At 41.8% G+C, this 15,197-nt stretch overlaps 1 protein-coding gene across 2 annotated transcripts in view; it reads right to left on the reverse strand.

The window, feature by feature from the left end:
• The window catches only part of LOC124556650, a 637,832-nt gene that overhangs the window by 162,422 nt on the left and 460,213 nt on the right, over positions 1-15,197 (reverse strand). For both annotated transcript variants that reach the window (XM_047130615.1, XM_047130616.1), the window contains exon 16: positions 10,076-10,209. In XM_047130615.1, coding sequence (XP_046986571.1) covers positions 10,076-10,209 — 134 coding nt within the window. The remainder of the gene's footprint in view (positions 1-10,075; positions 10,210-15,197) is intronic.

The raw sequence follows: 15,197 nt of genomic DNA on the forward strand, positions 1-15,197 counted from the left end.
CTTGCTTGAAATTTCACCAGCATTGTAAACAACCATTGGAAACTGACAACGACTGGGTCACCGACCTTTAGGGCCTTAATCACCATTGTGCTTTTGTGTGTTCCAAAGAACCATGTTGCTGATTGTATGCCAAGTCCTTGATTTGGGACTTCCTTCACCAACATTTGTCTGAAAAGGAAGTCCACTCCCATGCTTTACAGCATGTTGACTCATCCTTAGATGAAGTCCTTAAAATTCTTCAGGCATTTGAATTCACACAGGGAACCAAAAGCCAGTGGGAGGCTCAGTCTGCAGTGTTATCTGTCACCACCACTGCAATGGTTACCAACACCTCTCAATGTAACCAGAAGTCACATGCTCATCTCAGGTGCTCCAGTGAACATGTTATGCTATACCAGTCAGTGACTTAGAGGTATGTGAATTGGATGATGACACTTCAGACTGTCGCCAAATGATCTCTGTTTCATAACCCAATTTCAGAATCTTTTCCCGGTTCTCCATCTCGACTGAACTCCACTTTGTGTCGTCAATCTTTTGTCCTCAGTATTTTCTCTGACTCCCTCATTCCCTCTGCTGGATCAATTAGCTACTTGCTTAGCATGTGGCATTATGTGTCACATTACTTATGTGTGGCAGCCATCCAATGCCCAGGATCTTGGGTACAATATGGAGGTTGGTTCTCCCGTCTCATCCGCCATGGGATCTCATCAGAGCTCTCCTGCAGAAGTAGTGCTCTCCACTAAAATACTGACCCATTCTGCCATGAGTCAGTCTGTCAAACTGGTAATCATGTTACGAATGAATGGCCTGGAGGTCCCTTTTCAGATGGATACTGGTGCATCCTCTCCTTTTGTGAATATTACCTACATTACGTTATGTTTTTCCTTGCTACAGCCTTCTTGACAGATAGTAATGGCATGTGATGGCCATGAGATGTGCGTGAAAGGTTTTTTTGCTATGGAAGCCTCATACAAAAATGTTTCATGGAAACTTCCCTTTTTGGTTTTTGTTTCAGGTGATGTGGAAAATATATTTGGGTTAGATGCATTCAAACAGTTTGGGTTTCCCATTTTGTGTCACTGGTGACTTAACTGCATCTTATTTGGACCTGTTTACCCCTGTGTTAATTTAAGCTGCAGATCTAGTGATAAAAGCTCATTTAAAACCAGGCTCCTTGCCTTATGTCTCGTGGGACACCCTGATTCCACTCATCTTGCAAGACACGGTTATGGTGGAATTCGACTAATTGGAAGCCCTCAAGGTGATTATCCCTGTCTCATCCAGCCAATAGCTTTACCTTTTGTAATCATGAAAAATCTGGATGTTCCCTCCACCTATTTGTTGATTTTAAGGTCGTTAATGTGCAGGTCACTGTTGATATTTTTCTCATTCCCTGCCAAGAAGAACTGTTTTCCATGTTAGAAAATGGTGTCTGTTAGATTAGGGCCAGTTTGTCAGAGGCATACTTGCAATTGCCATTGCACACAGGATGTCGGGATCTGTTGGTCCTCAGCACACCCTTTGGCTTCTGTAGGAGTCACAGTCTCCCCTTGGTATTTCTAGCAAGCCAGTGATCTTCCAGCATTACTTGGCACAAATGATACAGGACATTCCTTCATACTGCAATTCTTTAAATGATAGCATAGTGATAGGGGTCTCAATGAATGAGCACCTACAGAAATTGCAATCTTTGTTTTCTCTGTTACCCAAAGCTCGTCACACATGTAACCTCCACAACCGTAAATTTTTCCGTTGAGTAGTTTGGGGTTATCATTAGCCAACAGGCCACCTGTCCTACTGAGCACATGCCTGTGTGACAGAAAACATGCCCAGGCCTTGGAATTTCAGGGAACTGCAATCCTTTATGAGAAAAATTAGCTATTATGGCCATTTCATTCCCCATGTTACAAAATTGTCCTATCTGCTCAATGCATTGCGGAAAAAAGGGGATCCATTCTGGTTTCTACCAGAGCATGACACAGCTTTTTCCTCTCTTTAATGAACCCTCAAATCGGCACCATGTCTCATCCCATTATCACTATGGAAGGCTGTTCTTCTTGACACAGATGCCATGCCGCATGGAGTTTGGGAGGTTGTGTCCCACAAGGAGGTGGATGACTCTGAACATCCTATTGTGTTTGTGTCTAAGATATTCAATTCTGCCCAATGCATCTACTCACAGATTGATAAAGAGGTGCTGGCCACACAGTTAAGAAATTTCACACCTATCTATATGACATCAAATTCCAGCTGCTGCTGATCATAAGCCATTACTGACACTGTTTGGACCAAGTTATAGCCTCCAGGACAGTACAAAGGCAGTGGCATTGGGCATTGTTTTTATCAGTCCATACCTGTGACATTCTCTATAAGCCAACCAGCCACCACTCGAAAGCTGATGCTTTGTCCTGGCTACCTGTTGGCACCGATCCAGAATTTGAAACCCAGGAAGGCATTATCTCTCAGCTGGATCTGAATTGTACATTGGCTCTGCACAATTTTCCCCTTGATGTTACATTAATGCTGGTCCATACAACGCCAGTGTCTACTCTTGACATTGTGACTAAATGTGTTAAGTGAGGGTGGCCACCTCATCTCTCAGCTAAGAACGAAGGTCAATTTAATTTTTTTTCTTTTTTCCTTCCAATACTGGCTCTCCCTTGATGATTGTGTTCTCCTGCTGAAAATCTGAACATGAATGGCCTTGTGCCATTATTTTCCCAGCTCTGTGCCCTCAGGGTTCTTGCACTCCTACACATTGGTCACAGTGGCATATCCCACGTGAAACAGCACCCATGCTGCCATGCTTACTGGTCAGCCTACTACAAGGACATGAAGACCATGGTCTGGTTAGCACCATGTATGCTCAACAGCAATCTGCACACTGCCGAGGTGTTCCTCTCCTGGCCCCCGTTGAGCCCTTGGCAGCACCTCCACATAAACTTTGCTGCTCCCTTCTTGTGTCAGATGTGGTTGGTTGTGGTAGACTCACATCCCAAATTTATGCATACCTACCCTATGGGTTCCATGACAATGTGATCAAGCCCCTTTCACACATCTTTGCCAATGAGGACCTCCTGCAAGCCATCATCTCAGGCAATGGCCTCTGGCTCACCTCCACCCAGTTTTCCAATTTCTGTGAAATGCACAGGATAGAACACCTTCTTATAGTACTGTATCACCCCCAGTCCAATGGGAAAGTGGAACAGATGATGTTGAATTTCAAGAGAAGATGGGGCCCTTGTCCAGTCCACACCATTGGACAATGTCTTGCCTTATTATTGGTATACTATAGGCCTGCCCCAATAGTGGGGAAGAGCCTGGTCAAATTGCTCCGTGGATGGCAGCCTCACACTCCTCCCTCTCTGCTCTTACTCCCAAACTATAATCTGTTCTGGTCTCCAGTCTGTCACCAATACTGTATTGGTGCCCTCGTGTCAGCCTAATTATTTGGATGCCATCTGACATACAATACTGGCCATCATCCAGGATATGCATGACTGCCAGATGTATGAAGTCACCAAGAGGGTCACCTCTGGAGATGCCATCAGAAAAGTGGTGCCACAGGATTGCATCAGCATGCCTCTTTGGTCTGTACAACCAGTTCCCCTGGCCTTGTCCACTGTAGATGACGCCTCTCCTCTGCCACCAATGCCAGGCCCCTGGTGAACTGTTGGTCGTGGATTGGGCTCTGATGCCCCAACTTCCCTGTCCCAGGGTCTCCAACTGCAGACCTGTGGTTTCTCTGGTGACAGCCCCTGTGCAGTTGGAAGTTGTTGAGATGGAGTTGCATGACCTTCTGGGTTCTGCATGCCCCAGGGTCCAACTCAACTTAAGCAGTGGCGCCCTCGAACCACTGTCCACCAGTGGCACCCCCACATCATCATTGAAGTTGGTACAAGTTTGGCTTCCACATCTATGCCCACTCTCTGGAGGGGGGATGTAGTACCAGACTCCAACAGCAATGTCTGCTGTCACAACTATTGATCAATCGCTACCTCCAGCCTGCACCACTGGGCGGAGCTGCAATCTACAAGATGTCACCACAAGTAGCACTTTGGGAAGAGTCCATACACCCAGAGCTCATGGCATATCACCTGGTGCAACCCTATAGAGTCTCCTTTTCTTATTGTAAATGACGATTCAGCTTGTGTGTGAGGATTTGCTAACTGTGATAATTATGTGGCTGACAGTAGTGGACCAGTGATTGTATACCTATTGCCAATATATTAGATGTTCTGTGTACTTGAGTTACTCCATGAATGTTGAATCAGATAGTGTACATGTATGGAATGTGATTGATACTGAATTGTGAAGAGAAAGGGCAATAAAATTCAAAGTTGTCATCATGAGATTGCTGTTGAGACCCCCATTAAATTATATCATCTACTCATTTCATTAATCACAAAGTCAATTTTCAAGTGGTGCAGAATCTACAGGAGATGGATACTGCAGATGGAGCATGCAGTACAGTTGACACTGTATCACATCTCCACTACGAGAGCTGTCCAGCTTCACTATTTGAGTGTACATGTGGAGTCCCTCTGACCATAAATTAGTGTTTTTTTTGTTTTTTTTAATTTTTTTACGGGTTCTGCTGACACACCTAGAGATTCTGTGGTTCACTAGAGACTGGATTAGGAACTAAATCTAATATTCATAATAACATGCAAAATACTAAGCTATAACTGAAGCCTGTGACCTCTGATGATCAGCTGTAACCATGTGCCTCCCATGCAGAAGACTCTTTCTCTTGTATTCTCACTTGATAGAATGTTCACTATGCCAGCCACTATCTGTTGACAACTGCAGTTTTGGTCTCAGACTACATATTTACTTTACTATTGGTTAGTTGGCTATCTTCTGTTAGTGTGACATTGAACTTATACATTATTGTCTTTACTATGTATTTCTACGGTGTCACTGTAATAAGCCTTATAAATTTTGCTTATAACTGCAGACTTCTACAGAAGGTGTAGAGAGAGAGAGAGAGAGAGAGAGAGAGAGAGAGAGAGTAGGAGGAGGAGGAGGAGGAGATGAAGAGACAGAGAGAGTGCGAAGGAGGAGATATACAGATTGAGGTGGGAGGATTAGGTGGACAGGAGGAGGGAGGAAGAGGTGTACACAAAGATGGGGAGGAGGGGGTGTATCAATTTATGTATCGAACACATACGTGGGTAAAACTGTGGGGTAAAGGCTAATATTTTGATTATACAGGGAGAACATTAATAAAACCAAAAAAATGCAGGGATGGATTCCTGACTGGAAATGGAGGAAAAAATGTTCTATGAACATGTGTCCGGAAAAGCATGATTGCTATGGTAGAAGGCGCTGATGAATGAAAGTTCCTCTGATGATGTGCCATGTGAACCTTGTGTGTTGCAGGCTGTATGATTGACACAGCATACTGTAAGCAGCAGAATAGTATGGTATTCATGTTGGGAACAAACTGAGGTGGTGTTTGTGTACAGACAAGCAGATGGAAATGCTTGAGGGACAGCACGGCTATACCAAAACAAATACCCACACAGACACCAACCACATCACACAACATTTCAAGGCCTTTTGGGCATGCAGGGAGGTGGCAGATCATGCATACACCAGATTTGGAGGAATGGGGTCTACAAAATACTGAAACGAACCCTAGAATATGCTCCAGGCAAGTGGCCCACCCACATGATGTAAGGCAGAGTACAATTGTGTGTATCCTGCATGGAAGGATTTTATTGACAGTTTTTGCACTAGACCATCTCAATTATGGGATTTCTGTCGTCAGTCCTCTTTACTGATGAACCATTCTGGTGATTACAGTATGGTGTGTCAATCACAGAGCGTACAACACAGAAGGAACACACAGCACATGGACAAAGGAATTTTCATTCATCAGTGCCATCTACCATGGTAATGGTGCATTTGTGGAGACATGTTCATAGGACCTTTTCTCCTCCATTTACAGTCAGGCAGTTTGTTGGTTTTATTAATGTTCACCCTGTATAAGGAATAATAGATAAAAATATAGTTTTATCCAGATATGATTTAATTAATAGCTATTGTTAGTAATATAATGGTGAAAAGAACAGAGATTAATTTCAGTACTTTAGAATTAAAGGAAAGTAGAAAAGTAGAAGTGTTCAGCTGTTGTTAGGCATACACAAAAGAAAGAAAAGTTGTTAATGTTATTTTTCAGCAGGTGGTCTGGTTGTGGTGATGGTAGTGTTGGGTGGGGTGGGTAGAGGGGGAGAGAGACAGGAGGCAGGGAAAGGGATTAGGGGTGGGTGGCTAGTAGCTCAGAGTGAGGCAGCCAGTTTGCCAGCTAGGAATGCGGTAGGGAAGGGTTGCATGTATGCAGGCTGGCTCGATTGTAGAAGCCAGTGGGAAATGGCACACACTAAATGTGATGTGAGGATGTGAATTAGAAGGAGGTGACATGATGGAGGAAGGAAAAACTGTTGGGTGGAGGGTATGGAGGCTATGAGTTGCTTGAGATTGAGGCCAGGATGATTATGGGAGTGGAGGATGCGCTGTAAGGACAGCTCCCATCTGTGCAGTTTGGAGAAGCTGGCAGTGGAGGGAAGGATCCAAACAGTTCAGGCTGTGAAGTAGCCATTGAAACTGAGCATGTTGTTCCACTGGATGGTTGACTTTATTCTTGACAACAGTTTGCTGGTGGCCATTCATCCTGATGGTCAGCTGGTTGGTAGTCATACCAAGATAAGAGGCTGTGCAGAGTTTGCACCAGAGTTGGTATATGACATGGCTGCTTTCACATGTGTCCTAGCTTCTGATGGAGTAGGATAAGCCTGTAACAGGACTGGAGTAGGAAGTCTGAGATGGATGGATTGGACACGTCTTATACCTGTGTCTTGCAGAAGGATATGATCCCTGTGGCAAGGGGTTGGGAATGGGAGTGACACAGCAATTGACTAGGATGCTGAGTAGGTTGGGTGGTTAACGGAACACCACTTTATGAGGCGTGGAAATGCCCTATCCCTCATGAACCTGGTACTGCAAAAACACCTCTACATGGGAAAGACATCCCAGACATTCTCTCTGCAAGATACTTTTACTGTGAAATTATCACTACATACACAACATCTCTCAAATATGAACCCTTCTACTGCAGCACCCGGAGGATCATTCCAGACATGACCTCCATAAATTGGCTAATCCACTGTCAACTGTCAACATATTCCCCCCCCCCCCCCCCCTCGCCTACCCACCCCTTGGGGCACCACTATCTATTAATACCCAATCTTCTCACAGTGAAATCCCTTGATAATGACTCATAGCACCCAAACCCTGTGTAGCTCACCTCTTCCTTTTACCACATCTTTCAAAACTCCTTCTCAACACCCCACAAAACCCAGAATTCAAGTAAATCCAAAACACTGTTTTTAAACTCTCCACCAAAAGCCTCAATCCCACAGAAGTTTCAGTTCTATTCAAAGGCCTAACCTTCAGTCCTACCTCCACATTTAACCATGCTGGACTTGTCATAGACGTAGTCTCCTCCTCCAAATCTTTACAGTGGAAATTCTGCTTTGCCAAGTCCCTTCCCCTCCCCTACCCAAAAACCCCCTAGTCAGCTTCCAGGAATTCCATACCTCCAACTTGGCCTCAACATCCTTTTCCAGGTCAGTTTCTATGAACACCAACCTTTCAGCAGAAGAAAGGACAGCCATACACTACCTCAAAACATATCATCACCTAATCATCCTACGTACAGACAAAGGTTCCACCACTGTCATTATGAATTGCGGTGACTACCTGGCAAGAGGCTTTTACTAATTATATGACTCCTCCACCTATAAACTCCGCCAGAGTGGTCCCATACCAGAAATCCAACATAACCTCTAATCGCTGACTAAATCCTTAGGCCCATCCCAGAACCTCTCCCATGAGTCCATTTCCCTCCTCACCCCAGTGACACCCTGCACACCCACCTTCTACATGCTTCCCAAAACCATCAACCATAACAATCATTGTTGCTGCATTGTACTCCCACTGAAAGGATTTCTGCTCTGGTTGACCAACACCTCCAACCAATTGCCTGAAATCTAGCCTCCCACATTAAAGTTACTTACCACTTCCTTCACTGACTTTCCACCATCCCTATGCCTCTACCTCCTGGATCCCTAGTCATCACTATTGATGCCTCCTCCTTATACACATACATCCCTCATGGCCATGGCCTCAGGGCTCTCTCATGACATTCTTCTGACTCCAAACCCACCACCTCATTCCTTATACAACTTATCAACTATATCAAGATCCACAACTACTTTTCCTTTGAAGGGTACATTTACATACAAATCTGCAGCACAGCCATGGGCACCCACATGGCACCCTCCTACACAAACCGTTTTGTGGGTCATCTAGAGGAAACCTTCCTAGCCTCCCAAAATTGCAAACTACCCAGAGTGGTTCAAGTTTATTGATGATATCATCATGGTCAAGACATCCTGTCCACATTCCTTCACAATCTCAACACCTTTTCTCCCGTCTGCTTCACCTGGTCCTCCTCAGCCCTTCCTGGATGTTGACCTCCTCCTCTCTGCTGACTCCATGCACACCTCTGTACTCATTAAACCCATTAACTAACAACAGTACCAGCATTTTGACAGCTTCCCTGCCTTCCTGATGAAAGAACCCCTGCCATATGGCCTTGCAATCCATGAACGACATATCTGCAGTGACAAGAACTTCCTTGCCCAGTATGCTTTAGGCCTCACAAAGGCCTTCATAGACAGTTAGTATCCACCAAACACAGTTCACAGACAGGTTTCCTGTGCCATATCCTCACACACCCACAATCCTCCCACCACCTCCAAGAATCAACTGCAAAGGAGTGACCCCCTTGGCACCCAAGATCACCCTGGACTGGAACACCTGAAACATATCCTTCAACAGGGCTTTGATTCTCTTTCATCATGCCCTGAAATGAAGAACATTCTATCCAAGATGCTTCCCACCCCTCCTACAGTCATTTTCTATTGCCCACTCAACCTACACATCATCTTTGTCCATCCCTATGTCAATCCTATTCTCAACCCCTTTCCACAGGGATCATATCCCTGCAGCAGATCAATGTTCAAGACCTGGCCAATCCACCCATCCAGAACCTCCCAGTTCTGACACAGGCTTATCCTAGCCCATCAGAAGTGGGGACTCATATTAAAGCAGCCGTGTCATATACCAACTGTGGTGCAAAAACTGCACAACCTTTTATCTTGGTATGACTATCAACCAGCTGTCCACCAAGATGAATAGCCCCTGCCAAACTGTTGTCAAGAACAAAGTTGACCAGTTGGTGACACAACATGCACCCGAGTACAACATGTTGAATTTCAACAGCTGCTTCACAACCTGAGCAATCTGTTCCTTCCCTCCACTACCAGCTTCTCAGAACTGTGCAAATGGAGTTGTCCTTGCAACCCATCCTCCACTGCTGTAATTTTCATAGCCTCAATCTCAGGTAACGCACTGTCCCTGCTCCCACAACATAACAGTTCTCCCTTCCTCTATCCTGTACCACATTCTGATTCACAGACCCACATCACCTTAAGTGTATGCCATTCCCTGCAGGTCGCTACAGTTGTGTCAGCCCATATATGTGCCACCACTCCCTCTTGCATTCCTAGCTGGCCAACTGGTCACCCCCCTCTGAGCCACTAGCCTTCCATTCCCAATGCTCTCCCTGCCTCTCATCTCCCTCTCCCTCTACCCATCCCACCCAACACTACTTCCAACACAACCAGTCCACCTGATGAAAAATAACATTGGCACTGTTAGTCTAGCTGACACTGACACTATGTAGTGGCATAGGTGTGTGTGTGCGTGCGTGCGTGTGTGTGTGTGTGTGTGTGTGTGTGTGTGTGTGTGTGTGTGTATGTGTGTGTGTGTGTTATATATTCTACTTCTACTCTAGCTCATCAGAGGATAACTTGAAAAGCTAGCAAGTTTTCTTTCTCTATAGTGTGTGCCTATCAACAACTCAATGCTTCTGCTTTTCAGTCAGTGGTCTTCTTTAGTCCTACAACAGATATTAATTTTGTATTGCTGTACTGTTACTTACTGGTAATTTTTCTTAATGTTCTGAAAGGCTCTGACAAACATCCATGTATTTGGGGTGTTCTTATTTTCACAGTGATGAAGTGATAGCAGGAACTTGGATCCGATGATTTCACAGGGAATAACTAGAGGTAAATCCTGAAATCACAAACAAAACTCACAGTGAGTAAAATATTTTATAAGAAATTGAGACTATGTGAAATTACTCCTAATTGGTGCTGAGAAAATTATATGTTGTGAATGACGTACATTTCTCTATTTGCCATAAACCAATAGGATTATATTTTTGGACTCTTACTGTCATTGTGCACAATTTGACTCTCTTGTTTTATCACCCCCATCAGAAGACTTACTCCTTAGGCGCTTTAAAGTCTCCAGAAGGAAAAAGACAGATGAAAAAATGATAACCCAAAAAACCATAAGAATACAAAATGAAAAAGGACCACTTTAAATATTGCCAAATGGTGTGTTCAAAGTATAGCTAATAAGAACTGAAGACTAATCAGTTCAATAGTAAAAAATTCATGAAAATTGTTCTGAATGACAGAGAAAAGTAATTATACAAGGTATTAAAATGGTTGATAATTACATACATATTTACTAGTAAAAAAATATACAAACTTACATTTTTGGAATGTTAAAAATCAACAGGTGCTATGAGACAGTTATAAGGGTATCTGAAGCAACAGAAGGCAAAGAAAAAGGAAATGGAGACTTCTACTCAATGTATCAGGAGTTGTAAGACACCAGAGATAAACACTTCATAGCATCATTCAGCATTAATGTATGAAACCTTTTACAGAAGGTCTGACTCTTTGTTAGTATGTTGATGAATTCCAGTACTCCATTCTCAAACTAAATGTTATAGTAAAGAATTATAATATGGTAATCTCAATAAAAGTAAAGTTACAGCAATCATGAGAAAAATGTGTATCAGAATCAAAATATGTACACATAATTCTACTGGGTGATTAGAAACATCTGGAAAGCTTGTAAGACTGTTGCAGGGTAGGTTGTGCTGAAAGGTAATTGTTAAGAAAAAAAATCAATACATTGAGCAATTTTTGAGTTAATGAGCATTGAAATTAGCCAATCAGGCCATCACACACACACATTAAAAAATTCCAGTAACCTGCCAGAATCAGCATCACCAAATGTGTTTTTTGTTTGGTTTCTTAAAACCAAAAAAGAGAATGATACAGAAATTGGACATGGGATGGTAGTAAAAATGAACCTGGGCCACAGGCTGAGCAGTCTCATGGACTATCATCAATACTATGACACCTGACACTAATTGTGTTTGGCAGGCTGTTTGAATTTGCCTGCACAACAGCTAGACTGGCTATCTCAATGCTAATTAACTCAGAAATGGTACAACATATTGAACTCTTTTCTTAATGACCATTTCTCAGTATAACCTACCCTACAACACCCTTACAAGCTTTTCAGATTGTTTCTGACAACCCTGTATAATAGGAAGAAACATTCTTTTAAATACCTAGGCTACATAATGTCCTTTCAAGGTGGTTCAGTGCTACCATACAGGCACTTTTTCTTGGAAATGGCCATCCATTCTTCTTTGGGTAAAGTTTATTTAAGACAAACTGAAAAGGGCAAGGAAAATGATGAACCTTCCATTACCAGGTAGACGATGTAAAATGGATAATGATGATACTGGTTTAAGGGAACTCTATTACGTGATTATCAGTGCCCTGGCGAATGGAAGAAATTAATATAATTGAAAATAGCTCTCAAAACTTGATTTTTTTTGTCAAATATGCGTTTTTATCTGTTTTCTTGATATTATGTAAGAACACTTTCTGGAGTTAGTGATTTGGTCAATGATTGAAGAAAGAAAAAGAAAATTTATAGAATAATGCATGTTTTTTTTTTTAACATCACAGTTAATAAAAAGTTCTTTCTTACACATTTAATCTTCAGTAAATTTTAATTACAATTTTAGTACTCATAATGAATTATTAGAAAGTAGTACATTTTATCTGTTTCCATTGATGGTAATTTTTGGACTGCTTTCCATCATCTTCTAAGCACAACTGTGCTTACATTGTGCCTTCTGCATTTGGATGAGATTGCCAAGCTTTGAGAATATTATATTTCATATCTTCTTGCATTGCAGTACACTGTTGATGCACAATGTCTTTAATGTATTCTCAAATGGAATAATTAGGGTATGTGAAATCAATTGACTGTGATGGCCAAGTCAGTCACTCTTCTCTCCCACTCAATCAACCAGAAAAAATTGATTAAAATTATACTTGTCTACCAAGGAAGAATGTGCTGGACACTGAAAGTAAAGCAATTAAATTAACTGCTATGTTACCAGAGGAACATCTCATAGCAACTCTGTTACTGCCTGTTGCAGAAATTCAGAGTACTGCTTTAACTTTTCATACAAATATAGGGTTCAATGATCTTATCATGACAGAGTCCACTCCAGTTATATATGCTCCAGATATACTGGTTGTATTGCTCTCAAAACCAGTGAGGATCTTCTTCTGACCAATAGTCTGGATCATGAACATTTATCACAATGTTAGATTTGAAAGTGGATTTATCAGTCCATAGTATAACAGTTGCAGAATCCAGATTTTGATTTCAAGCCAGATGCAGAAAGTAGTTTGTATCTGGAAATCATCTTCACTTAATGCCTGTAGTGGCTTATGAGGAGCAGAGCTGACGCATCTAGTGCAGGAGCTGAGATTTCTCTTTTACACGCAGTATTTATTTTAGTTTCTGTTTTTTTTTGTGTAATTATACCAAGAAGTGAATTGTATCAAAATATTTTACTCTGTGGATTAGTGTTTACTAATTCATTCTAAGTTTTTTCATGTAAATTTAAGTGCTTTAGCTTTGTGAGAGCTGATTTTAGAGTACTGTTTGTAAACAGCTGGATGCTGTGTTGGCCATCATTGACATGCTTCAAGCTGCTGCCTTAAGCTTCACTGGCACTGGGGCTCCAGAGATGACTTATTTGGCAGCTCTGGAGCCAACAGTGTTGCTTGGGGTCTCCGATGCTGCTGCACCTTCAACTTTGCTTGTTCTGGCTGATCAAGACTTACTTGATGGTGATTGGTGAATAGTGGCACAGTCACTAATCTCTGGGTGGAAGGCAAAAGTGGGAACAGCCACACAGATGTCCTCCTATGTCTTAAAAACAAGTTTGATGTATTGCCTACCGCTGGAAGTATATCCAAGCCAGCACAGGATGCCTTCGTGTTGGGACTGTGGCTGATCTTCCTGAGAGGTCTAGGCAAGTGCAGATGGTGGGATTGCTTGTCACTGGAATCTTCAGTGTTTGGTGAGAGATTGTGACCCTCAGAGTAATAGAGGGAGTGTCCAGAAATAAGGCTAGTGTTCACACTGTATACTTGGTGGGGCTCTTGTTTGAGATGTGGAAGAGGCTGGCAGCTATTGAGTGTCCGGTGTGCACGTGGCTGCAAATTCTCACTCATGTGGTGAACAATGACACCTGCTGCCTGAGTTCAGATGAGGGTTCAGTTCCTACAGGAGGCTGGCTGCTTTGGTGAAAACATCTAGCCTTACTCATATGATGAAAACAGAGTTCTCACCTTGCAGCACTGTTCCCAGAACCAATCACAATCCTCTGGTTTTAAGCTGAGTGCAAAGCTTAAACGAGGGGCTCAGAAAATTCTGTGACAACCTTAGATGCAGATTTCGTGATCTCTGCTACTCTGTGGGGAACTGTATGGCTCCCTTAAGAGGTCATGTGGGCAATACACACAGGAAGTGGCTACTAGGATAGTAAAGTACATGTGGGTCACACATGTGGATTTTTTAGGATAGAGAAACCCTCCACAGGCCCAATAAGATACGCCCTGATTACAGACAGAGTACCATTCCTCATAGCAATTTGGAGAAAGAGAATGTTCATATAGTATTAGTTAACTGCAGGAGTGTCCATGGAAAGGACAGAGAAATCCCTTCACTGGCCCAAAAAGATGCATTCTGACTCCAGACAGGGTGGCATTCCTCATAGCAATTTTGAGAAAGAAAATGTTAATACAGTATTAGTTAACTGTAGGTGCATCCATATTTCATGTTTATTTATTAGCCATTCAGCATGTTTACCATGCAATTGGCTTTGTCAAAATACATTTTACATATTTCATATAAGTATAGTTGTTACTAATTTTTACATTATACATTATGCATTCATATACATACATCTTTTTAGTAGTTAGTAATTCGTACATTTTACTCACATCATCATTTCACATATACATAAATACATATAAATACATAAACTTCTTACTAATCAGACAATTTCAGAAACATTAATTATACAGTTTTACACATTTAGTTAATGATAGTTACATTATTTCATTGTTTATACATTCCTTCCAAATTACTTCCAAGATATTCTTCAATTGAGTAATATGCTTTGTTTTTGAGCCATGTGTCTAATACCTCCTTAAATGTAAAGTGGGTGAGGGTTTTGATGGATTGTGGCAGTTTATTATATAACTTTGAACTTAGGTGTTTCTGACTGTTGTGTGTCAGTGACAACCTAGAATACAGTATATCAAGCATGTAGTTGTTTCAAGTGTTGTGAAAAGGTAAATTCTTTCTCTGTGTAAATTGTTGTATATTTTCTTTTATGTATATTAAGCAGTTATACATATAGAGACTTGGGAGTGTCATTATGTTTAATATACTGAAGTGCTCCTTACAGCTTTCTCATGGACCCAATCCTTGTAAACATCTAATTTTTTTTTTTTGCCATTTGAATACATAGTTTATACCTGATGAATTACTCATAACAGAAACCCATATTGTAGCTGTGACTGAAACAATGCATATCAGCAAAGCATCAATAAACTTTTACTGACAGAATTTCTTAGTTTATACAGCAGAAATATTACGTGTGCAAGTTTGCCTGTCAGATAGCTTATATGGTCATTCCATGAGAGCCTTTGGTCTATTTTTAGTCCCAGTAGTTTGACATTGTGATTCTCTGCTTTCTGTACCTTCAGATTAAAATAAATTTCCTTTGTTTTTGTGTTGTTTATACGTAACTTGTTAGCAATACACCACACCCTACATTTTTCAAAAAGTTCATTATTTTTGTTTACCACCTGTTGCAT

This window comes from Schistocerca americana, chromosome X (assembly GCF_021461395.2).
Source record: "Schistocerca americana isolate TAMUIC-IGC-003095 chromosome X, iqSchAmer2.1, whole genome shotgun sequence".
Taxonomy (NCBI): domain Eukaryota; kingdom Metazoa; phylum Arthropoda; class Insecta; order Orthoptera; family Acrididae; genus Schistocerca; species Schistocerca americana.